This window comes from Marmota marmota, unplaced genomic scaffold (genome assembly GCF_001458135.2).
Source record: "Marmota marmota marmota unplaced genomic scaffold, marMar, whole genome shotgun sequence".
Classification (NCBI taxonomy): Eukaryota; Metazoa; Chordata; class Mammalia; order Rodentia; family Sciuridae; genus Marmota; species Marmota marmota.
This window is the reverse complement of record NW_026000196.1, coordinates 20017338-20044425: the sequence shown is the minus strand read 5'-3', so window position 1 is coordinate 20044425 and position 27088 is coordinate 20017338. Positions and strand designations below refer to the sequence as shown.

Below are 27088 nucleotides of genomic sequence, written 5' to 3'. Positions count from 1 at the left end.
TTTGAAGGGGAGTTCATTAAGATTGTCAAAATACTGATTTTATATTTATGAATAAAATTGCAGAGAGGAAAATGAGCATTTTGCTAAAAATACAGGTAGCTTCTAGGCAGTTTTGTGACAGTAAAATAGTTTTGACCATATTTTTGTGTCAGCCATGATATCACCAAGGAAAGTTCTAGATGATCATGTAATTCTGTACATCCTGTTTATATGCCATGTAATTTTTAATCAACCATGTTTTAAAATTCATAAAAGGATAGAGAAAAGAGTCCATGTTTCCTATTAGCCCCCTTGTTTATTAGCAACTTGCACATCAACTTGCTGACTGAATCATGTGTTCTCTCACTGTCTAAGGAAGAAAAATAAACCAATTGTGTATTTATAGTGAAGGATCCATTCACGCCAGCATAGCCTGGGGCTAACAGATTATTAATTGTACTGGAATTATATATGTATTACATTAAAATATATCATTGAAATAACCTGTATAATTAAAGTATTCCAGTATCACTATATTGTAAATACATTAAAATGTAGTATAAGTACACAGTGTCCACAAATGCATATGGTATAACTACACTTTCATTACTTTAAAAGATACTAATCAACACTAGAGATGATGTATGAAAATAATGTGCACAGAACAGCTTTTATCCTGGACTGTATAGAAATTGAATAACAAAAATATTTAACTTTTCTTATTAAAATGTATATTAATTATAGCTTAGGCTTGAGCAACACAGTTTTTTTAAGTTTGTATTAATAAAAAGTAAATTCACTTATTGCTTAAAAATAAAGCAGTATAGAGCCTGTACCATTAGTCATGTAACTGTTTCTTTGGATCATCATCAGGCTACAGAACGGTGATCATCAAGGTTATCTTCAATTAGATCCTCATATAGAGTTGCAAGAGAGTAGCTGAAATGAAAGTTTCAAGAGGTACAGGGTTGTAGGAGATAGTCTTCAATTTCCTAGTTCAGTTTGTTTTTAATATAGCCCAGTTCTTCATGCTACTTTTCTGACAGCAGTGATTTAGTTTCATGTACAGATCCATGATTTCTGCAAGAATATAATTACTTGGGCTCAGTAAATACAGTCAGCTTCATTATACAGTTGGAAACCTGATGCCTGCTTTACCACTTTTCACATTTTCCTTTGTTCATTCCTTGTGGGCATCTCTGGTTTATTATACTTTAAATAGTTTATCGATTCATAACTCTTTTATTCCTAGATTTTCTGCCAATCAGTTCTTCTCATTTCTTTATATAACTTGATAAAATTTGATGATTAATACTTAAAATATTCAGGAACACTTTTTGTTATTACATCCTTTGGATTCCTTCTTCTTCAGCAAGTACTTCATAAACAACACTGGCCAAAGTTTTGTTCAGTATCTTCGTAGGGTACCATCTGTTAATATCCTTCCATGCTATTACAGAAGCATAAACTGCATCTTTAAGATCAAAAGAAGCCTGAAATTTCCACACACTACAGTCAGAATTCATTAATTTGAGAGTGAAAGATGCCCAATAATCCACTCTTGAACTTCTGGATGGCACCTTGATTCATTGGCTGGATTAAAGAAGTCCTTTTTGCAGGCAGGTAGGTGATAAAGCTGTTTGCACAATTAAGATTCAAAGTTGGAAGATGTCCCCTGCAGTTATCTAGGAAAAGAATCCCTTAGCTGGCCTTAAGCATTCTGAGGTATTCTTTCAGACCCAGTATCACATTAGTAAAAACCAGTTCTGTACAGGAAGATGTGTTGCTCCTACAGGCTTCCAGACATTTCTCACAAACAATAATAATTCTGTTTTTCTCTTTTAACTTCAAAGAAACTATGAGGATTCTGTATTCCTCAGTCAGATTATTATTGGGCAAATAATGTCAAAAGTACAGATTCATCTTTGTTATTAAATTGATAAGATGTCAGATTATGCTTCTGGACTAAAAAATTGAAAACCTCATGAAGTTGTCTGTAGGCTCAGCATCAGCAACTCCAGGTCATAACAGACATGCTTATAAATGCTGTGTGATGTAATCTGAAAGTATAATGTAGCTTCACATCAGAATATATGACTTTTCAGTGAACATTGTTAACTTTATATTACTAAAAAGTAACACAAATCTTGATATTAGATTTTTTAAGTGCTTATTTGAAAACTATGTACACAATCCATGTCAAACAGTGTAGGAATTTTCCACAGTTGTCACTTGTCAGTTCTCTAAAGGGTCTCAATATAGCTCTAAATGATTGTGACTAATGCTCTAATCACTTGAATATTGGTAGTTCTTAACTAGCCACGTGCATCAAAATCACTGGAAGAGTCTTTAGAAATACAGCTATGTTGACTGTGGCACAGGCCCATAGAATGTGCAGGTTAAGAACCATTTTGTTAACTCACCTATTTTGAAGTTATTAATGATCACAATTCTCTTTATATCTTCTTCACCGTTGTTTTTTACTTCTAATTTCTGCCTTACGATCAAAATTATAGGCTTTCTTTTCACATGTTGACCATTTTTAATATCTTTCCTTGATATTTGCTTTAGGCTGTTTTAAGTGTCAGTAGGATCAATTAAGTAGAAGTTCCTTAAAATAATCTCAACAGTCTAGGATTAGACTTCTGAAGTATATCACAGAAGATGGCCAAGGCCAGAAGCATTTAGTAACTAGTTTCGCTTTTATTCTGCTGAGGAGCTGTGTCATAAAATTTCAGTCAGGTAATTGTCAGAGAAGCCAGGTCTCCTGAGATGACCCACTTTGCCAGTTTGATGCTCCAGCCCCTCAGGGTGCCCCACATGGAGTAGGCCACTGGCATTAGGCTTTAGGAGCTTTCTGGGCAGCATTAGAATTTCCAGACTATAAAACCACATTGAGAATCTGCTACCCAATCAATAGTGAATTCTCATTGAAGAAAATATAGAATGTATAAAGGTCTAGTCCCAACTGTTGAGAAATATACAGGATTTGAACATGAGAAACATTTAAAATAACAAACAACACAGGATCCTATATATGCTTTCACTTTATGTTCAGCAAAATCAGTCTGTTCTTGGATAAATCTGGTGGCTAAATTTGGCCAGAGAAATAATAGCACATTTTCACCTTAATTATTAAAGTCTGTAACTCAAAACACTAAAAATTATTCAGTTTTAGACCCTTAGCTAGTGGCATACTACCAAACTGTTCACAAATTCACATACCTGTTCCAAAATCTTTAGTGTGTTTGTTACGCTTCCTTTTTGATGGTATAGTTATCCCATTGTGTGTCCAGGACCTGTGGTACAATGTTGAATAGCAGTAATGCTAGCAGGCATTGTTTTTGTCTTTGGTTTTAATGATAATGCTATTTGCAAGGTATTTTTGATAAATACCCTTTATCAAGTCTAGAAAATTTTCATTTAAAATTTTAAATTTTCATTTCATTTGATGAAGGCTTTTTTTTTTTTTTTAAATCACATATGTGTCAGACTCTGTCAAATGGTTTACTGAATGAATCGATTTTCCCCCTTTAGTCATATGATAAATTGCTTAGATTTTCTAATGTTGAATAGCATTCTGTGTTTTGGTGCTCTGGAACACTGTATAGCTTCAGAATTACCTGAAAAGTCAATGCAGACTTTGTGTTCTGGAGAGCTGACAACTCCCAAGTCACCCAGCACATTTCTAGTTGTTGTATTACCCAGAGAAAATGCTGAGATAGTGTGAATGTGATGATATAGGCTTATTAACACATTGATTCTTAACACACTGACAAAATCAGAATCAACTGAGTTAATTCCAATGCCATATGAACGATAAAGTGCAGAATTCCTAATGTGACAAATAAAACTTTGCATGGTCAGCCAAGTGCGGTGGCACACACTGTAGTCCTAGCAACATGAGAGGCTGAAGCAGGAGGATTGTAAGTTCAAAGCCAGCCTCAGCAAGTTAGCAAGGCTCTAAACAACTTAGAGAAACCCTGTCTCAATAAAAAAGGCTGGGAGTGTGTCTCAGTTTTTAAGTGCCCGTGGGTTCAATCCCTGTTACAAAAACAAAACAAGTGTCCCTCCTGCACTGTCTACTGGGATAACCACTAGCCAAATATGTTTTTAAGCACTTGAAATGTGGTTAGTGCAACTGAAGGACTGGCTTTTTAAAATTATTATTTCATTTTCATTTCAATTTAAATTTAAATGGACACATGTGGCTTGCTAGTGGTTACACTTTGAGGCAACACAGATCTGGAGTCTAGGCCTTATCTAATCTTCTATCCTGCCTTCTACCACCTCTTGCATCCCTTACGTTCTAGCTGAATTTAATTACTTGATGTTTTACAATTGTACTGTGCTTTTTAAATGTTCTTCTCTGCCCAGCATGCCTCCTTACCAGCCACCTGGAGACTTATGATTCATTCCTGAGGACTCTATTTTAAGTGTGGTCAAGTCATGAAGCCTTTCTTGGCCCAGCTTTCCTCAGAAGAGTTGGGGCTTCCTCTTCTGTATCCTCACTGTACTTAGACATCCAGTGCACTGTGATTATTACACTTAACTCCCTACTGTCTTTTTAGTACTTTCAAAGTAGAAAGCACTTATCTTTATCTTTATATTTATCTTTCTGCTCTCAGGCTTTGGTACATTATAGGTTCTCAGAAAATACCTGACTTATACCAGGAGTTAATAAATAATCAGTAGAAATGGGCAAGGCATGTTCGTGGGAGAGTTTTTTGTGTGTCTACAGGGAAGTATGGGACTTGGGAATAATGGTAAATAAACCATTATATAAGGCTCTTTGAATTCAAGAGAAGCCATTTAGGTTTGCTTGATTCTACCGGAAAATGAGCATGATTGAAAGTTCTGGGCAAGAGGCTAAGCATCTTTTCAGGGCATTATGTCTTGTGTTAAGCCACTGGTGGATTCAAGTACAGAATATCCAATCAGGTGTCAGCCTGGCAACTTGACACAGTTGGCAGCCTGTGGCATCAAGACACTGGGCCAGGAAGAATTGTAGCATATGTCACCCCAGAGCAGATCTGCCTTAATATTGAGGCAGCTTCTTTTTATCTAGCCACTTTGCAGGTGCTCCCAGCTGTGACTGTACTCTTTTTTTAGGGAAGGCATCTTGCTAATTCAAGCCTGCCCGCCCCCCACATACATACCAGCTGAAATCTCCATATGGGACCAGCACTCTAGTGCAGTATAAACAACTTTGTGAGCTTTTCAAAGGCAAATGGAGTAAATGCAGGATACTAAGAATTTTCTAATGAGTAGATAGATGAGAAGTTGGTATTAGAAAAAGGAAAGATTAGGAGGGCTTGAGAACAGAAATAATGGTTCATTTTTTCAGGCAAAATATGTGGAGAAAATAAGCAAATATCTTGGGCTTACCACATGATTTGGGTTAGGAAAAAATGGGCAGGCAGAGGGTGGTCAGGAATAGTTTTTCTAGAATGATAATGATGGAAGACAATTGGAATATAAGGATAAAATATATGGAGAGGAAATATGGGCAGCAGGCATTCTTCGTCATGTCAGAAGGTGGTCAGTAAAAGGAAGGAAGAAAAATATGTGGCATAGTAACTAGAGTGGAACCTGTGCAATCAAATTAAACTAGTTTAGGAAACAAGCTGACCTGTTTGTGTTTGAAGACAGAGGAGATAGAGCCAGTAGAAATAAAATCAAAGACATTTAAGGAATGGGGAAAGAGTTGGATAAGGATGAGACTAGTTAATTTTAAATGGAAAAGGTAAGACTGTTCTTGGAATATTGAAAGATAAAGCAGGGATGAGGTACCACATCAGAGCATGGATGTGGCAGGAGGCACAGAAAGAGAAGAACAAATGTGGCCAAAATGTAACTGTTAAAATTAATAATATTGGGGCTGGGGGTTGCGGCTCAGCAGTAGAACACTCACCTAGCATGGGTTCAGTCCTCAGCACCACATACAAATAAATAAATAAAATAAAGGTTTCCTGTCCAATTACAACTAAAAAATAAATTATTTTTAAAAAATTAATAATATTGCTTTTCCTGCAGCTAACAAAATTAATGGAATACCCTCAGGATGTGGAGGAGGAGGAGGGAGTGGAGCTAGTGGCCAGAGAACTCCACTATTTGAAACTTACTCTGATTGGGACAGAGAAATCAAAAGGACTGGTGCTTCTGGGTGGAGAGTTTGTTCTATTAATGAGGGTTACATGATATCTACTTGGTAAGTCCAATTTTAACAATATTGTATATAACTAGAAGTGACTTTTCTGAGAGGAATAATAAAATTCTGCTGCCTTTGATAACTTTCAGGTTATGGTTAAAAGAATATTTTTAAATAATGTTTTAACAGATATATTATTTTAAAGATAAGGGCATTTTTACATTTTGTAGTACCAATATCCTTTGAAAGAAGTTGACATTTACTCCTTATTGTCAAGAATAATTTGATCAGTGCTTGTTTGTATTTTATTTTGTAATCATCTTTTAAAGTTGGTTTGTTCACATCAAAGTCCAAAGACGTTTATGCTGAATTTGCTTCATATATTTCTTAGCCTTTTTAATGTAAATGGTCTTCTCCTACCTCCTTTATACTTAGCACTTATTTGCAAACAAAGCCAGGTCATTTGTTCTGTAGAATTTTCCATTCTAGATATTGCTTGTTTTTTCCTTGTGATATCCTCTACCTCTTGTATTTCCTGTAAAACATTAGCTCTAGAGTTGCAATTGGATCCAGTTTTAGTATTTTTGACAAGAATGTTTCATTAGATGGTACTCTGTGCCTCCTGGTATATTAAGTCCAGTCTCCAGCCAGTCATTTGGTGTGTCTGTGTGTTTCTGTCTTTCTCAGGCTGTCTCACTTTGTCTTTCTCTTTCTGTGTCTGTCTGTGTACTCTCCACCCCCATACATTTGTAGTGCTCACTGACCAGTAGGCTGTAGAGCTGTCAGCCTGCTTCATCCAGTGCAGATTTACCTTTTTTATATCAGGGTTTTAGCTGCAAAAATAGTTTTCACTAAGAGTGAGGATGATTACCTAATCCATCATTTTATTAAGGATTAATATTAGTCATATTCTAATTCTGTCATCTTTTGGTTTTCTATCAGATTTTTTTTTCCCAGCAGCTCTATAATACCCTAAATACAGTTCATACAAGAAAAGCAGTGTACATCTTTACTTTTTCTCCTTTACTTACAGCTTTTTAGAATAGTGAGCTAGGAATCCTTCATAAGTGGCCAGGAATTTTTTTTTTTATTTGTCTAATATCATTTAGTACTGGTGAAAGTTTTGGAATGTTTTAAGATCATTGATATCCTCAGTGGTTCATTCACATAATTACCTTAACATGTGCTACCCTGTTATTACTGGTTGATCCAGTACTGGGAACTTTGGGAACTTTTAAGTATACAGATCTGGGGAATGTATGTTGGGGCATGTAGCTGTTGTCTTCCACTTCCTCTTGAATTTGACCTGTGTGGCCATTCTGTCCTGGTATACATGTAAGAAGCATATTATAGGGCCTAAATAACCTGCTTCTGTCCACCTTCCAGGCAGAATGAAGGAAAAAAGGAGTTTTTTTTTGTTGTTGTTGTTGTTTTTTTTGAGGTTGCAGTGAGCACACCCACTAGTAATTGTTGTTTGGTCTGTATCCTAGAGTCTGAAGATGCTTTAAAGGGATGAATAGGATAGACGATGAAAATAAGAGAACAGTAGCTAAAAATTCTTGGTAGATTTATGGGGTTTGTTTTGTTCACCTGGCATTTTCTTACCCATAGCCTTTCAAGAGAGTGCATGTTTGATTAGTAGTCTAGCGTGTGTTTGATTAGTCTTCTGGAAAATATTTCATTTTAAAGAATTTTTCTCATGCTGTAAATTTTAAATTTGTGAGAATTGACCACATCACAAATTACAGACTGAGAAGTGCAGGATCATTAGTGCCCCTCACCAACGTGGCTATTAAGTGGAATACACATTAAGTAGGGATAAATTTGTTTAATTATAGATGAGTTCTCCACAGTCCGTTGTTCTGTCTTTGAGTACAGGACTCATGTATGATCTCTCTCTCTCTTTTTTTTTTTCTTTCCTCTCCAGCCTTCCAGAATACTTTGTAGTGCCAAGTTCTTTAGCAGACCAAGATCTGAAAATCTTTTCCCATTCTTTTGTTGGAAGAAGGATGCCAGTAAGTGCTTTCTGTTGGATTTGATTGATGCTGATATCCATTGTTTCTACCCAGTGAAGTACAGATTCTGTCTCTCTTGTAGCTCTGGTGTTGGAGCCACTCAAATGGCAGTGCTCTTGTGCGAATGGCCCTTATCAAAGATGTGTTGCAGCAGAGGAAAATTGACCAGAGGTAATTGACAATTGATCTTTGACATTTTAGGAAGTTTTACTTGTCATAAATAGGTTTAGTAAGTCTCTTACTAATTGCAAATAGTTGGCATGGTCTTATTAGTTACCATCATATATTCTATATAAGAATTGCCATTTTGTAAAAAATATGAATATATTAAAATTAAAAGTTATAGTCAATATAATTTAATTCTTTGGTTTATAAAACACCTTTGTACCTTATTTCATTGGCATTTTGCAATAATATTGCCTTTAACAACTTTCAGAGTACTTGATTTCCAGTTGACACAGTTCAGAATAAATCAAACTTTTCTTATGGTGCAGTGTGTTTTCTTTAGGTCTGTGGCGTCATGATACCTAAGACAGTGGTTTTGAAGCTTTTGGAAATATTTTAAAACAAGTTTGGCAGCGTCTGCTAGTGAGCAGTAACCTCTGTATCACTGAAGTAGAAGGCGTTTCTCAGATATCCTCATTGCAGTGGGCACATTCTTAATAATTCTCACTATAATGCCCTTACATTCTCAACTGCTGCTGCTTTCCACTGTCCCACTGCCCCTTTCCTGACCACCACTCTGTGTCCTCTGCAGGCCCATCCTTTTCCTTCTCTAGACATCATATAGAATCTAAGGCCACTTCCTCCTCATACTCTATGTTCCCTTCCTAATGAAGATCACTCAGGTTGTGGCTTTAATGATCACCATATTTATATCTCCAGTCTAATTTGACATCTTTCATATGGAGATCTCTAAGGCCCTTTAAACTCATTATGTCCAAAAACCAGACTCAACAATATGGCCATCATGCCTCCCCCAGCCTGCTCTCAGAAACTGAGGGATTAGCCTTAATGTCTTCCTCTTTCCTTTCCTTCCCCATCTCCAGTCCCTCATCAGATTTTGTCACTTCACTTTTCAGAAATCTTATAAGCCCATGTGCTTCTATGTAGCTTTGCCCTATCCATTTGCCTTATCTATGATTTCTTCCTTCTGGGTCCCCTCTCCTCCAGGGCTCTAGCTACCTGGATGTATCCTAGTCTTTTTGCTTTCCTGACATTTTCCATTGCTCTTCCTTCTTCCTGTGCCACCTTCTTTATGCTTTTCTGTGAGTATACTTCACTCCATCCACTTGGTACTTGCTCCTTCTTTCTCAGTTCAGATTCTCCTCCTTAAGATAAACCTTCTCCAATCCCACAAAACCAAAGACTGTGTTCTCTAATATGCGGATGCTAATTCATAAGTAGGCAGCGGGGTGCGGGGGGCACACTAGGGGAGAATAGCATTATCTTATATTAGGTAGAGGAAAGTGATGGGAGGGGAAGGGAGGGAAGGGGATGTGGGAATAGGAAAAATAGTAGAACGAAACAGACATTATTACTGTATGTATATATGTAACTACATGACCGATATGATTCTGTAACGTACACTCAGAAAATGAAAAATTGTATTTCATCTATGTATATCAAAGTGCATAAATACATTCTACTGTCATGTGTAACTAATTAAAACAAATTTAAATTTTTTTAAAAAAAGATAAACCTTCTCCATGTCCAAGATGAGATCAGGACTCAGTTCTGCGTGTTCTAGAGCCCTTGAACCTTTTTTCATCACACTTGATTCTGTCATACTACGAGTTGTGTATTACAGTTTGATTCCTGATCTCTTTCTCACTAGACTGTAGACCCCATGGTGAATGTGTCTGTGTTATGTACCATTATATAGTTATCCCAAGAAAGCTCCTAATATTTATTAAATTTCTTGTTGAGTAAATGAGGAAAAAATGAACAGATCTTAGAAAACAGACTTATAGAACATCCAAATGTCACAGTTTGTTTTTGGAACAGCCTGATCTTAGGGTTTTTTCAACAGTCAAAAGTTGAAAGTCACATTTGCCAAAGCAAGTAGCTGTCAAGTTATCTTGAAATGACCCTTAAGTTTTCTAAAAAAAAAAGTACAACCATTCACATTAATCCTTATTTTAACTTTATCTTAATCCTGTTAGATGGATTTTACTTTTATATTTATCCTATTAGAATTCACTGACCCTTCTGTTATATATACTTCAAGTTTTATTTTCACTAACATGTACTATTTAAATGCTCAGTTAGGAATTTTGCCATTAAAAGAAAGATTGCAGCACTACTGGATGAGAGTTAATTAGAAAACCTTATAAGCAGTGACCATTTTAATTATTTAATTTCTTAGACTAAGTATTTATTTTAGTACCCTGGGTTTTTTAGCAATCCTATTCTTTATAAATAGTACAGATTCTCTTTGTTGTCCAATCATCTGCACATTTTTTTCCCTCAGAAGAAAGGTTTCTATAACAGATACACTTGTTTTCCTCCACAGGGCCTTTGCACTATCCTTCTGCCTACAGTACTTTCCCCTAGATTTTTGTGTCACTCATCATGAGAGTTCAACTTCAGTATCATTTTCACAGAGGAACCTTTTGCTGACTGTATAACATAGTCTGTAGTTACTTGATTACATCTTCCAGAGCATTAACCATAGCCTGTTATTTTTCCATTATTTATCTTACCATCAACCAGAATGTTATCTCCGCGAGGGTAGAGACCTAGCCCATCTTGTTTATATCTCTATTTCCAGCTATTAGGATAATGCTTTGATTTAAAGTACTCAATAATACAAGTCAAAGAAATTACTGATTATTAACTAAAGAATTTGTCTTTATTAGGATTTGTAATGCAATAACTAAAAGTCATCCACAAAGAAGTGATGTTTACAAATCAGATTTGGATAAGATCTTGCCTAATATTCAAGAAATACAGGCGGCATTTGTAAAACTTAAGCAACTATGCGTTAATGGTAATTTCCTTTTTATTTTGTCTATAGATGTAATATAATGACTAGAGGGATGAAGAATTATATGAGAACTGTCAGGAGAGGTGATGTTTCTTAAAAACATAGAAATAGGTATATTTAAGAAGACTGTATTTTTTTCAATTTACATTTTATTGTATGAGACTGCCAACCCCCAGAAAATGAAGTTTTACACTGCTTTCTATTTTGGAGAGAAAAAAAATGAACCTTTTAAATCTCCTCCAAATCATGAAAGTTATAATAGAATATCTTTACAAAAGCATTTGCTAAGTAGAGCACTGTATTACCTTACAGATTTTAATGCATATAGTTACATATAATGACTTGATATGGGTCTCCATTAAAGCCATATTGTAAGTATGGCCTCAGAGTTCTAATCTCTGTTTGAGCAAACTCTTAAGCAGTTAGCGGGTGCCCTGAGGAAGTCACATTAAGGTATATTTAGCAAAAACGGTTCCTCCTTGAGAGAGCCCCTGTATCGCCTGAGAATCAGGAGAGGTGGTCTTGTAGTAGGTCTGGAATGTGTGTGGGCACTGGCCTCCAAGGAGAGCTTTTCAGGGGCAAGGTATTTTAAAAACACAGTACCTTGAATGATTATCCACACCCTGGGTGGGGCAGTAAAGGTACCCTCTCATGCCTACACTGGTCAGCCCCCAGCTCCATGTACAGAGAAAGACAGCAGGGGAGGACAGAACTCTGCAGTAAGGAAGCTGTGGGGTGGGGCCTGGACAGCTATTTGCACAGTTCTGGAGTACCTAAGTAGAGGTGTGAGCTGACCAGGAAGACTGGGAATCACAAACTCTCAGGAGAGAGAGTTAAGTCAGACTCATATTTCCCTGAAAGAGCCAAAGAGTAAAAGGGATTTAGGGACTGCTTTGTTTTGCTTTTTAATAGAACTGTCTTACATGTTTACTAAAGTAAAAATGCATGATATTTTCTTAAAGCCAACTTTTAGTATTAGAAACTATGCTGTTGTATCTCTTAACTCTGATTACCAATCATGTAAAAATAACTTTTAAAAGCCTAAAAATGTGTTTGTGTGTATGTGTATACACACTTAAATATACCTGCCATATGTATTACAGAGCCTTTTGAAGAAACTGAAGAGAAATGGCTGTCTTCACTAGAAAATACTCGGTGGTTAGAATATGTCAGGTTTGCCAACTTCTTCCTCCTTTTTTATTTTAACATTTTATTTTGAAATAATTGTAGATTCACAGAAGGTGCAAAAGGGATAGAGAGAACTATGCACTCTTCACCTGCATCCCCCAGAAGTAACATGTTAAATAACTGAAATATAGAATGATAACTATGAAATCAACATTGATTTCACCAGTTTATGAATGTTCTGTGTGTGTGGGGGGGTGTGCATACACATGTACTTCTGTGCAATCTTGTCACATGTATAGATTCACAGAACTACTACTATAGTCAAGGTACAGAACTATTCCATCGCCACAAGGCTCCTTTGTGCTGCCCCTGTTACAGTTGGGTCTCTACCTCCTTCTCATGAATGTTATATAAATAATCCCTTCCTTTTTATAAAGGGTTAATGATTTTCCCAATACAAAAATCATAAAATATACTCTGAAGAATCATATAAATACCAAAGAAATTCATAAACATTGAGAATATAAATGTATATAATGAAAGTTGAGTTTTGCTTGATTCCATGCACTTTTAAAATATATTTGTGCTGGAATGTTGATATTTAACAGTATTTTTCCCTTTCTCTTTTCAGGGCTTTTCTTAAACATTCAGCAGAACTTGTGTATATGCTAGAAAGCAAACATCTCTCTATAATACTACAAGGTAATTTAAATAATTCCTGAAACACCATGCCAGCCAGCTTTGGTGATTGATGGTTCATAGTCAAGTAAATTACATCAGTTTTAGCTATCTTTTTTTTAATGTGATTTTTAAAATTTTTTTCTTTTTTAGTTATACATGACAGTGTTTTGATACATCACACATACATGGAGTATAACTTCCCATTCCTGTGGTTGTATGTGATGTGTCATGTATTCATATATGAACATAGGGAAGTTATGTCTAATACATTCTACTGTCTTTCCCATTCCCATTGCCCCTCCCCCCCACTACCCCATGTCCAATCCAGTGAACCTGCACTCCTCCCTCCCCACTGCCTATTGTGAGTTAGCATCAGCATATCACAGAGAACATTCAGCTTTTGGTTTTTTAAGGGATTGGCTATTTCACTTAGCATGATAGCTTACAGTTTCATCCATTTACTGGAAAATGCCATATTTTATTATTCTTTAAGCCTGAGTAATATTCCATTGTGTATATGTACCACATTTTCTTTATCCATTCATTTATTTAAGGGCACCTAGATTGATTCAATAGTTTACCTATTGTGTGTTGAGCTTCCATGAACATTGATGTGGCCACGTCCCTATAATATGCTGATTTTAAGTCCTTTGGATATAAACCAAGGAGTGGGATAGCTGGGTCAAATGATGGTTCCATTCCAAGTTTTCTTTTTCTTTTTTTTAAATGATTTTTTTAAGAAAAATTTTAAATGACAGTGGAATGCATTACAATTCTTATTACATGTATACAGTACAATTTTTCATATCTCTGGTTGTATATAAAGTATGTTGACACCAATTTGTGTCTTCATACATGTTCTTTGGATAATGATGTCCATCACATTCTACCATCCTTGCTAATCCCCTGCCACCTCCCTTTCCCTCCCATCCCTCTGCCCTATCTAGGATTCATCTATTCTTCCCATGCTCCCCCTCCCTACCCCAATATGAATCTGCCTCCTTATTTCAGACAAAACATTTGGCATTTGTTTTTTGGGGATTGACTAACTTCACTTAGCTTTATCTTCTCCAACACCATCCATTTACCTGAAAATGCCATGATTTTATTCTCTTTTATTGCTGAGTAAAATTCCATAGTGTATATATGCCACATTTTTTTTATCCATTCATCCATTAAAGGGCATCTAGGTTGGCTCCACAGTTTAGCTATTGTGAATTGTGCTGCTATAAACATTGATGTGGCTCTGTCCCTGTAGTATGCTGTTTTTAAGTCTTTTGAGTATAAACTGAGGAGAAGGATAGCTGGGTCAAATGGTGGTTCCATTCCCAGCTTTCCAAGGAATCTCCATACTGCTTTCCATATTGGCTGCACCAATTTGCAGTCTCACCAGCAATGTATCAGTGTACCTTTTTCCCCACATCCTTGCCAATGCTTATTGTTGTTTATCTTCATAATAGCTGCCATTCTGACTGGAGTGAGATGATATCTTAGAGTAGTTTTGATTTTCATTTCTCTGATTGCTAGAAATGATGAATATTTTTTCATATATTTGTTGATTGATTGTATATCCTCTTCTGAGAAGTATCTGTTCAGGTCCTTGGCCCATTTGTTGATTGGGTTATTTATTTATTTTTTTTTCTGATGCTTAGCTTTTTGAGTTCTTTATATACCCCAGAGATTAGTACTATATCTGATGTGTGAGGGGTAAAAATTTGCTCCAGGGATGTAGGCTCTCTGTTTACCTCACAGATTGTTTTTTTTGCTGAGAAGAAACTTTTTAGTTTGATTCCATTCCATTTATTGATTCTTGGTTTTAATTCTTGCTACCTTGCTCTTGGATAGGCAGAATTAATATTATCAAAATGACCAAAAGCATTATACAGATTTAATGCAATTCCGATCAACATCCCAATAGCATTCCTCATAGAAATAGAAAAAGCAATCATGAAATTCATCTGGAAAAATAAAAGATGCAGAATAGCTTACACAGTCCTTAGCAGGAAGAGTGAAGCAAGTGGCATCACCATACAAGACCTTAAACTATATTACAGAGCAATAGTAACAAAAACAGCATGGTATTGGCACCAAAACATACTGGTAGACCAATGGTACAGAGTAGAGGAGACAGAAACAAACCAACATAATTACAATTATCTTATATTAGACAAAGGTGCCAAAAACATGCAGTGGAGAAAAGATAGCATCTTCAACAAATGGTGCTGGGAAAACTGGAAACCCATATGCAACAAAATGAAATTAAACCCCTATCTCTCACCATGCACAAAACTCAACTCAAAGTGGATCAAGGACCTAGGAATTAGACCAGAGACTCTGCGTCTAATAGAAGAAAAAGTAGGCCCTAGTCTTCATCATGTGGGTTTAGGCTCCAACTTCCTTAATAAGACTCCCATTCCAAGTTTTCACTATACTGCTTTCCATAGTCGTTGCACCAATTTTTAGTCCCACCAGCAATGTACGAAATTTCTCCCACATCCCTGCCAACATTTATTGTTAATTATATTTTTGATATTTGCCATTCTGACTGGAGTGAGATGAAATCTTAATGTAATTTTAATTTGCATTTTTTTAATTGCTTGCAATGTTTATTATTTTTTCATAATATTTGTTAACTATTTATAATTCCTCTTCTGTGAAGTGTCTGTTCAGTTTCTTTGCCCATTTATTGATTGGGTTATTTGTTTGTTTGTTTTGTTGGTATTAAGTTTTTTGAGTTCTTTATATATCCTGGAGATTAATGCTCTATTTGAGGTGCAGGTGGCAAAGATTTTCTCCCATTCTATAGGTTCTCTCCATGTTCTTGATTGTTTACTTTATTTGTGAAGAAGCTTTTTACTTTGATACAATCCCATTTATTGATTCTTGATTTTACTTCTTGTACTTTTGTGGTCTTGTTGAGGAATTCAGTTTCTAAGTTGACATGATGGAGATTTGGGCCTACATTTTCTTCTAGTAGGAATGGGGTCTCAAGTCTAATACCTAGGTCCTTGATCACTTAGAGTTGAGTTTCGTACAGGGTGAGAGTGGTCTCATTTCTTTCTATTACATATGGATTTCCAGTTTTCCCAGCATCATTTGCTGAAGAGGCTGTCTTTTTCCCCAATGTATGTTTATGGTGCCTTTGTCTCTGTCTTCTATTCTTGCCATTGGTCTTCATGTCTGTTTTGGTGTCAGTATCATGCCATTTTTGTGATGCCTCCTGCATCATTCTTGCTGAAGATTGCTTTGGCTATTCAGGACCTCCTATTTTTCCAAATTAATTTCATGATGCCTTTTCTATATCTATGAAGAACATATCAAAACCTTAATAGGAATTGCCTTAAATCTGTTGTATAGTGCTTTTGGTAGTATTGTGATTTTGACAATATTTTCTCCTACTCTATGACTTTCTAAATATTTTCCTAATATCTTTTGAAGCACTAATTTTAAAATTTGGTGAAGTACTATTTATCCATTTTTTTTTCTTCTTGGATCATGTTTTTGATGTCATATCTAACAACTATTTTCCTAATGCAAGTCATGGATATTTTTTTCTCTATGTTTCCTCCTATATATAATTTTTATAGTTTTAGCTCTTACATTTAGCTATATGGTTCATTTTGGATGAATTTTTGCATGTGTTCTGAGGGAAGAATGTAAATTCATTTCTTTTACATATGGGGATATTAAAATGTCCAGCACCATTTGTTGAAAAAATGTCCTATCTCTATTAAATTGCCTTCACACATTTATCAAAAATCATTGACTATAAATAGTAAGGGTTTATTTTTGGACTCTATTTTATTCTATTGATCTTTGTCATTTCTTTTGCCAGTACCAGTACCACACTGAGTACTGTATACTTGTATAGTAAGTTTTGAAATTGAGACGTGAGTATTCCAACTTTGCTTTTGAAATTGTTTTGGCTTGGTTTTTTTTTTTTTTTTTTTGTATTTCTGTATAACTTTCAGGCTCAGAAAAAAACAAAAAAAATTCTACTGGGATGTTGATATAGGAATGTGTTGAACCTATAGATCAGTTTAGTAAGAATGCCATCATATTGAATCTGCCAATCTGTAAGGTAAATGTCTGTGTTTATTTAGGTCTTCTTTCATTTTGTCAGCAATATTTTATTGATTTTTATTATATAAGTCTTTTGTTTATTAAGTCTCAAGTATTTTTAATGGCTGTGATTATAGTTTTCTTAACTTCATTTTCAGGTTTATTGTGTATTCAGATTGTTACTGTGTATAGAATTTTTGTGATCTTATTGAATTCATATATTAGTTCTAGTAGTTACTTTGCAGCTTCCTTAGGATTTTTTATATATTGAATCTTGTTGACAAATACAATTTTTATATCCTTCATGATTTTTGTGCCTTTTATTTCTTTTTCTTGCCTAATTGCTCTGGCTAGAATTTCCAGTACACAGTACTATAGAAGTATCAAGAGCAGACATCCTTATCTTATTCCCAATCATAGGGGAAAGCATCAAGGGTTTTACCATTAGACTGCTATTATAGGTTTTTGATCAGATTGAAGAAATTCCCTCTATTCCTAGTTTGCTAAGAGTTTTTATCAGGAATGAATGTAGAATCATGTCAGATGCTTTTCCTGCATCTAATGAAATGATCATATTGTTGCCCTTTATTCATAGGATATATTAATTTGATTGGCAGATGTTAAACAAGCCTTCCATTTTTGGGATAAGTCCTTGGATTTCTGGAGTAATTTATTAACACTTTGTTGGTAATTTTTACATCTGTAATTATAAAGGATTTTGGTTGATAATTTTCTCATTTCTTTGACTGGCTTTAATATCAAGGTAATCTAGTCTCACTGAAAATGAGACAGGAAGGAAATATTTGTTACCTTTTCCAATAATAATGAACAGTCCTTCTTCCCCATTTACCTCTGAGTCATTACCATGTGGAGTTGTAGTAGGAAGATTACATTATACTTAATATCTTTGACAGTAGTAGAATGGATTATACTTAATATTTTTGACAGTAGTAGAATGGATTCTATGAGGATTTTTTTACAGTAAACCCTTGAAATGTAAGAATGTTGAGGGGTTAGCTGCTATTATTTGGCAAATATTCATATATAAAAAACCATCTAAACATTGTTCTATGTTTCCTCCTATATAGAATTTTGATAGTTTTAGCTCTTACATTTAGCTCTATGGTCCATTTTAAAATACTAATTTATCTAAAAGTCTACAGTGTTTTATACTTGCTAGAATCCAGTATAATTTTCCTACGTAGATTATTTTGAAGATAACCTTTGCATAGAATACTGAATTATCTAGTTTATCTCTACTTCCTTTCACCATTTCTGTTTGTTGTCATCATTTTCTTTCCATTTTATTGACAGAGGAGGAGGGAAGAGACTTAAGCTGTCTTATAGCTTCTCTTGTGCAAGTGATGCTGGATCCATATTTTAGGACAATTACTGGATTTCAGAGTCTGATACAGAAGGAATGGGTCATGGCAGGATTTCAGTTCCTAGACAGATGCAACCATTTGAAGAGATCAGAAAAAGAGGTAACAAATGTCTAATAAGAGCTTATAATAACTATGTAAGTGAAAATCACTTTTGGAAGGTCACATTTCCTTAAAATGAGGTGCATGAGTTAAGAACTTGAGTTTTTTTTGGCGGGGGCATCCTTGTAACAGCTGTGGGGTAGTGGCTGCCTTGAACCCAAAATTAGGCTGTGGAAGGCCCTACAGTATCTTATGGGCCAGACAGTGGGGTCAATTTTTACAGGGTGTTTCAGAGAGGAGTATTTAACCCGTGGGAACACATTATAAGAGATGTTGGCAGTCGCTGCCCTGGGCCGCATACCATGTGGCCTAGAGCCTGATACCAAACTGTTTTCTGAAATTTGGGGAAGTTTTCTGAATGCTGAGCCCAGAAGGTGAAATAAAAAATTAGTTATAGAATTTGGTAGAGTGTTTTATGTTCTAAAGAACTGTTTCCAAGACATGCTTAAACACATATTTTGCTCTTCCCCATTCATGCAGTGGCAACCTGCTCATTAGTTTGCTTTTCCACTTTAGCTTATACTTAACAGGCAAATAAAGGTCATGATGTTTATCATGATCAAACATATTTCTTAGGTTTGACATAGATATGTTTGTTCTGTTCACACTGTCTTGACTGAACGTAGGAGCCAAATGTTTTAGACTTAGCTGTTTTCTTATAATCCCTTAATAACAGAAATAATTTGGAAATTAATGTGAACACCATTAAATAATCTCATTGTCTGTATTTGCCAGTCTCCCTTATTTTTGCTCTTCTTGGATGCGACATGGCAACTGTTAGAACAATACCCGGCAGCCTTTGAGTTTTCTGAGACTTACTTAGCAGTGCTTTGTGACAGTACCCGGATTTCACTGTTTGGCACCTTCCTGTTCAACTCTCCTCACCAACGGGTGAAGCAAAGCACAGTAAGTGACATGGTGGCTGTAGCTATGTGTTTTTTTGTCTTTTTGTTACTTACAACTTTGAAATGTAATTGAACTATAATTAACAGCGTGTTTTTAAAAGATTACTCTTTCAAGCTGAAATTTTTGAATGCATTAAAGACAAAACCCTAGAAAGTTATTTTTAATTGCTTTTTTAAAATTGCTTTTGAAAATTATTTTTTATAAATGAACATTTTGGGTTTTCTCTAATTCATAATAAACTAATTTAAGAAAATGATTACTTTGGGGCTGGGGATGTGGCTCAAGCGGTAGCGCGCTCGCCTGGCATGCGTGCGGCCCGGGTTCGATCCTCAGCACCACATACAAACAAATGTCTGCCAAAAACTAAAAAAATAAATAAATATTAAAAAAATTCTCTCTCTCTCTCTTTAAAAAAAAAGAATATGATTACTTTTTAAAAAATTTCATATGTTCCTTTTAGTTATATATGACAATAGGATTCATTTTGACATAATTATAAAAGCATGGATTATTATTTGTTCTAATTCAGTCCCCAGTACCCCAGTATTTCCCCCACTCTGCGTTCTCTTTCCTCTACCCAACTGATCTTTCTGCTCTTTACTTTGTTTGTTTAAATTAGTGTCTGATGGGTGTACATGATGGTGAGATTCACTGTGGTACATTCATATATGTACAAAGAATGTTAGGTTAGATTCATTCCACTCTCCCTATCTCATTCCTCCTCCCTTCTCTTCATTCCCCTTTGTCTACTCCACTAATTTTTGTTTTTAAATCCCTCTACTCTTACTTTGGATTAGCTTCTACATATCAGAGAAAATATTTGACATTTAACTTTTGGGGACTGGCGTATTTCACTTAGCATGATAGTCTCCAGTTCCATTCATTTACTGATAAATGCCATAAACTCATTTTTCTTTATGGCAGAGAAAGACTCCATTGTGTATATATTCCACATTTTCTTTATCCATTCAACTATAGAAGGGCATCTAGGTTGGTGCCGTAGCTTAGCTATTGTGAATTGTGCCATTATAAACATTGATGAGTCTGTGTCACTGTAGTATGTTGATTTTACATCTTTTGGATATATACTGAGGAGTGGGATAGCTGGGTCATATGGTAGTTCATTCCTAGTTTTTTAAGGAATCTCCATAATGCTTTCTAGAGTGACTGCACTAATTTGCAATTCCACCAACAAGATATGAGTGTACCCTTTTTTCTACATCCTCAAATCTCAGTGTACACTGTTTTAATTTTTATTTTCCCTAATTGGCCGAGATATTGAACATTTTTCATATATTTGTTGAATATTTGTATTTTTATCTTTTCAGAAATGTCTATTTAGTTCCTTTACCCACTTATTTGATTGGGTTATTTATTTTTTGAGTTCTTTATATATCCTCAATGAAATTGATCTGTTTAAGCTTTTTATATTCTCATAGTTCAGGTTTGGTTGGTTATGTCTCTAGGAATTTGTTAGTATCTTCAAGATTCTCTAGCTTATTGGAGTATAAATTTTTAAAATAGTTTCTGATGATCCTCTGGATCCCAGAAGTGTCTATGATGATATTTCATTTTACATTTCAGATTTTGATAAGTTGAGTTTTTTCCCACTTTCTTTGGTTAGTTTGGCTAAAGGTTTATCAATTTTGTTTATCCTTTCAAAAATCCAACTCTGTTTTGTTGATATTTTGTATTTCTTAAATCTCAATTTCATTGAGTTTGGCTCTGATTTTAATTATTTTCTGTCTTCTACTGATTTTGGTGTTTGTTCTTTTTCAAGGCCCTTGAGATGTAGTGTTAGATTATTTACTTGGGTATCTGTTTATTTTTTAATGTGTGAGCTTGGTGCTATCAGCTTTCCTTTTAGGACTGCTCTCATATTGTTCCTGAGCTTTTGATATGTTTTATCATTATTCTCATTTATTTCTAAGAATTTTTTAAATTTCTCTCCTAATTTTTTCTGGTATCCATACATCATTCAAAATTGTATTATTTTAATCTCCAGGTGTTAGAGTGCTTTCTATTTTTTTTATCTTATTGTTGATTTCTAATTTCATTCCATTGTGATCTGATAGAATCCCACTTATTATCTATTTTGTATTTGCTAAAATTTGGTTTGTGACCTAAAATATGGTCTATTTTAGAAAATGTTCCATGTCCTGCTGAGAAGAAAGTAAATTCAGTCATTAATGGATGAAGTATTCTATAGATGTTGGTTGGGTCCATATTATTATGTTTTTAGTTCTGTAGAATCTTCACTTAGTTTATGTTTAGATGATCTATCCACTAATGAGAGAGGTATGTTAAAGTCACTCAATATTATTATACTGTGGTTTATTTGATTCTTAATATTGAGTGTGTTTGATGTACATAGACGTTCTATTGTTTGGGACATAATTATTTATGATCATTATATTTTATTGATGTATGATTATCTTAAGCAGTATAAAGTGATCTTCTTTGTCTCTTCTGATCAATCTTGGCTTAAAGTCCACTTTATCTGATATGGGAATAGCTAGCTCTGTTTGTTTATGAATCCCATATAAATGGTATGTTTTTTCCCCATCCTTTCACCTCCAGTCTGTGGATGTATTTTCCTATGAGGTGAGTCTTTTGCATGGTGTTGGGTCCTTTTTTTTTAACCCAGTTTGCCAGCCTGTTTCTTTTGATTGAAGAGTTTAGACTGTTTACATTATTGTTATTGAGACAAGATTTTTATTTCCTGCCATTTGGATTTATTTCTAATGTTTAAAAATTGATTCTCCTTTAATTGATCATTATTCTAGTTTAACTCCTCCCTATCCTTTTTAAAAATTTTTTCATTTCTTCTTCATGAAACATTTGATATGTTTTGTAGTGCAGACTTTCTAGTTATGAATTTTTTTAGCTTCTGTTTATCATGAGAAATTTTTATTTCATATTCAATTCTGAAGCTTCATTATGCTGGGTGTAGTATTATTGGTTGGTATCCATTTTATTTCAGAGCTTGATGTATATTATTCCAAGCCCTTCTGACTTTTAGTGTCTGGGCATTGAAATCCAGATTGGTTTACCTCTATATGTGACCAGTCATTTTTCTCTTGGCAGCTTTTAAAATTCTATCCTTATACTTATATGTTAGATATTTTTACTTCAATGTGTCTTGGAGTGGATCTTGTATATTTTGTATATTTGGAGTCCTATATGCCTCCTCTATTTGAATTTCCATTACATTCTTGAGGTTTGGAAATTTTTCTGATATTATTTAATTGAAAAGATTATGCATCAATTTAGCTTGTATTTCACAGCTTTCATCTATCCCAATAAATCTTCAACTCAACCTTTTAATGTTATCCCATATTTCTTGAATATTCTGTTCATGGAACATCTTTTCTTTATGGTTGACTTTATTTTCAAGGTTATATACCATGTATGAAGACCTGAAAATCTACTTTTAATGTGCTTCAGTCTATTGGTGATGTTTTTCATTGAATTTTTAATGTGGTTTATTGATTCTTTAATTTTAAGGATTTCTGTTTGGTTCTTTTTCAGAATCTCTATCTTTTTATTGATGTGATCTTTAGTGAAAGATGTATTTTCTCTGATTTTACTCCTTACATCTTCTTCTAATTAATAAAACATTTTCACTATGAGCTTTCCAAATTCTTTCTTTGACATCTTCTCCACTGTGGTATCAATGAAGTCAATTGTTGAAGCATTATGGGCTGTTTGGGATGGTTTGTTTCCTTCCTTTTTCATATTGTTTGTATGTCTACCCATCTATTGATTTAGTTCTCACTTTTTAAACAAAGGACTACTTTGTGAGCTACTTTCTCTTAAAAGCCCTCTCAATTCTGCTTTTCCTGTGCTGCCTTCTTACTGTGTTTTGAGAAGTTAGGGATTCACTGCCTAACTCACTTCCATCGTTTTCCAGTCCACTGATCAAGAATGTAAATTACTTTAACCACCTTATGTGTTGTGCTTTGGGATTTATATTTTCACATTTGGGTTGGTTAATAAAAATGGTGTTGTCTGAAGACATTATTTCCTAAATCAGTGAATAAAAGGTGTGCCATGTAAGATCATTTCTCTTTGAGAGTCAAGGAGCAGGAAGTTTGGAGATGAAGTGTAGAGGCCGGATATGGTGGCACATACCTGTAATCCCAGTTACTTGGAAGTCTGAAGCAGTAGGATTGTAAGTTTAAGGCCAGCTTGGGTAAATTAGCAAGGCCTAAAAAATAATTTAGAGAGGCCCTGTCTTGATAAAAATGAAATGACTGGGGATATAGCTCAGTGGCAAAGTGTCCCTGAGTTAAATCCCCAGTTCTAAAGAAAAGAAATGAAGTGTAGGTACAGCAGTAGATTGAAACTCTGGGCATCCCCTTAACCATGTGTTCTCAGAGTCTCTTCTGTCACATGGCATTTCACTTTTAGGTATGGTTATAACTATATGATAATAGTTTATTGACCTACAGTCAGAATCAGTTAGTATTAAGGAGAATCTCGTGCCAAACTAGAAATTTTCTCCTGCTTGATGTGTGTAGAAACCTTCTGAACACAGTTGTATCTACCTTCCTGTGAGCCAACAAGTCTCACCCATAAATACTACAGTGACCAGGGAGAGAAATCAAAGGGCGGCCCATATAAGCATGAGGGAAACTATATGAGAAGGGGATTTTCATCACAGTGAGCCCTGGGGTCTTCAGCCTCAGTATTAAGGTCCTGGTCTAGAAAAATTCTAAGCCTCCAGTTCGCTCAGGATTAAACCTGTGAGCCCGGGTTCATCATCTGTAACTTAGATCCATCGATCTAATAGTCATGTTTTGGGCCTCATTGTACAAGATGAAAATGTTTTGTAAATTGTGAAATATTTTGTAAATTATTCTGGAGAGAGAGGAGTTTTTCTGGATTGCAGGTATGAAAGACAAAATGGAGTATTAGTACTCACAGTAGGGAGAATTTCATTAATGAGGAGCATCCCAAAGAAAAGGACTGAATGTGGGGTTTGATTATAGAGGCAGAAAATGGGCTCTGTGAGGGAGAGTGGAGGCTGGTCTCATCTCAGGCATGGAAGCCAGTTCTTAGAACACAGAAGGTAAGGAGGGAAGGCTGGCCCAGCATTGCCACTCTTGGGGAGCTCAGGGCTCAGAGAAACTAAGTCCTCTCCATGTTTTAGATTGAATACCTTGGGAAGGAAATTTATATAAACCTGCTTTCTTAAAAGGATTGAACCTTTCCAAAAACTGAACTGAGAACCAGTGATGAAGAGAGCTACGTAAAGCTGGTAAAGCTTACTTATTCCTAAGATAATGTTCTTCCAGTTCCTTGCTTTCATTTATTACACACTGTCATCATTTTTGTGCCTTTCCTGAGAGCTCATCCTTTCCTGGGCTCTGCTTGCCCCTCGGCTCTCTCCACCTTTTCCTTTGCTGCCCTGTGCACACAGCTGTTCACCCATGCACACAGACACACAGTGGGAGCTTAGGAAAGGGACAAGGGACCAGGATGCCTACCGCCACATTTGACTAAATGTCCAATGAGAGGACATTGGCTTTGGGGTCCTGATGACATGGCATTGCTTTGGGTGGACTCCTGAGTGAAGAACTTGGGCCCAGAGATACTGTTGCTTATCCCTACTACTTGACTAGATTCTGGATATGTCAAGATTTACTGACAAATAGATCTTTATTAGAAATAAAAGGTAGAGTTTTTATAGTATTGCATCTGCTTTCTGTTTCATGTCATAGTGCTGTATTTATTTTTTTTAATTTGGCTATTTCAAAAGTTGTTTCTCAGACACATACTATCAGGAATCCCTCCTGGGTACTAACATAACTGCTGTACTCTTCCCCTTCTACACGTTTGCCATAAGCCAATGGTAGTTCCTGTTTTTTCCATTCTGAGGCCACCTTGGACATTAGTGGTCAGGAGCTGTTTGTGGAAAATCTGATTTTCCTTGGAGATACACATTTTCAGTTTTCATATTTTTTTTAAAAAGTGATTGTTTTTTATATACTTTGCTAAGGAATTTGAGGCTTCTGTTTTACTTGATTTCAACAATTTAAAGAAGATGGGTTGTTTTTATCCATCCATATATAGGACAAAATTTCAAATAACTAAAAAAAAAACCTTTTAAGTACATTTGCTTAATGAATTTTTAATTATTTAAAATAAGAATATTTTCTAAAGCTTCTTAAAAATGCACTGCCATTTCATAGGTTAACCGTTTTTTGATGATTCTAAGCCATCATTGCAGTAAAGAATATGCCTAGCTGTGACACAGCCACAGTCTCCTAATTGCTGTACTTTTAAAAATATTTATTCTTTGCATTTTTACTAATTTATAAAAAAAACTTTATTTTTGTTTTGTAGCAAATTTGGAAAGTATTGAAATATATAGAACAGAAAATAAAAATCATTTCCTACAATCCACAAGCTCAGTACTAGGTATTATTTCCTCTAGGGAACTGTTATGCATAAACTTGAGGTAGCCTGCGTTAGTTAAGATGAGGGTCCTTTCTCCACACTGTTAAAGGTGAATGCTTAGTTTGAGTTTTCTGGAGGCTGCCATCCAGAGGAGCCCTATGCCCTCCTCCACAGTGAGGGCCTGGATGTCACCCCATGGCCTTAGGTTGCCTCCATTTATTGTGGTGAAAACCAGATCACCAGGCTTCATCATTCCAAAGTAGGGGCTTTGGCACATTCTAAGACTTTTTATGGTATCTTCTCTTATTAACATCCTTATTGTCTTCCTGGTTTGAAGGCTGGGAGCTCGATGAAGAGTCTGTTGCATTTGCTCATAGGGCAACAAGTACTGTTCTGGGGGTTTTAGATGCTCTAGTTCAGAACCTTTCACCTGTGTAATGATGAGGGCTCATCAAAAGAAAGGAGCCGAAATGAGAAAATCTTTAGCTGTGCATCCTTTCACACATGTTCAAATGTTTTACTTTGCAGGAATTTGCTATAAGCAAAAATATCCAATTGGGTGATGAAAAGGGCTTAAAATTCCCCTCAGTTTGGGACTGGTCTCTTCAGTTCACAGCAAAGGATCGGACGCTTTTCCACAACCCCTTCTACATTGGAAAGAGCACGCCTTGCATACAGAATGGCTCAATGAAGTCTTTTAAGCGAACGAAGGTTGGTTGTTGGTTTTGTTTTGTTGGTTTTGTTTTGTTGTTGGTTCCAATAAGGCACCAACAACAAAAAACCTTATGTTGGCTCACACATAACCAAAACATCTTTTTCAGAACACAGGTATTAAAAGTAGTCATTCCATTGATCTTTCTTCTAATTTTTGTCTCCCCAAAGACAGTAGAATAAATCTGACCTCACATTCCTACATACATATACCACAGTGAATCTCACCAACATGTACATCCATAAGACATGAATTAAAAAAAAAAAAAAAACTAAAATAGCAGAAAGATCAGTAGAATAGAGGGAAGGGAACAAGGCGTGGGAGGAAGGGATGGGAAGGGGAAGTGCTGGGGACTGAATTAGAACAAATTATACTGCATGTTTTTATAATTATGTCAAAATAAATTCTGTTGTCATGTGTAGCTAAAAAGAATCAATTAAAAAAGGGAAAAAGAAGTTGCTATTTAGAGGTACATTAATGAAAGCCATAGTCAAAGATGACTACTTATTTCTAGAAAACTTGAAAGAATATAGCAAATATGATAAACTGCAGATCTCACTAAAAGAAAATAAACAA

At 35.3% G+C, this 27088-nt stretch overlaps 1 protein-coding gene across 7 annotated transcripts in view; it reads left to right on the top strand.

Annotated features, from left to right (window-relative positions):
- Positions 1-27088, top strand: part of Mtmr10 (myotubularin related protein 10) — a 52167-nt gene that overhangs the window by 21362 nt on the left and 3717 nt on the right. For 6 of the 7 annotated variants that reach the window (XM_048790393.1, XM_048790390.1, XM_015493153.2 and 3 more), the window contains 9 exons: positions 6016-6190; positions 8058-8145; positions 8228-8316; positions 11007-11137; positions 12238-12307; positions 12894-12964; positions 18320-18489; positions 19225-19395; positions 26329-26511. In XM_048790393.1, the coding sequence (XP_048646350.1) occupies positions 6016-6190; positions 8058-8145; positions 8228-8316; positions 11007-11137; positions 12238-12307; positions 12894-12964; positions 18320-18489; positions 19225-19395; positions 26329-26511 (1148 nt within the window). The remainder of the gene's footprint in view (positions 1-6015; positions 6191-8057; positions 8146-8227; positions 8317-11006; positions 11138-12237; positions 12308-12893; positions 12965-18319; positions 18490-19224; positions 19396-26328; positions 26512-27088) is intronic. The other variant, XM_048790389.1, reaches the window with a different exon arrangement.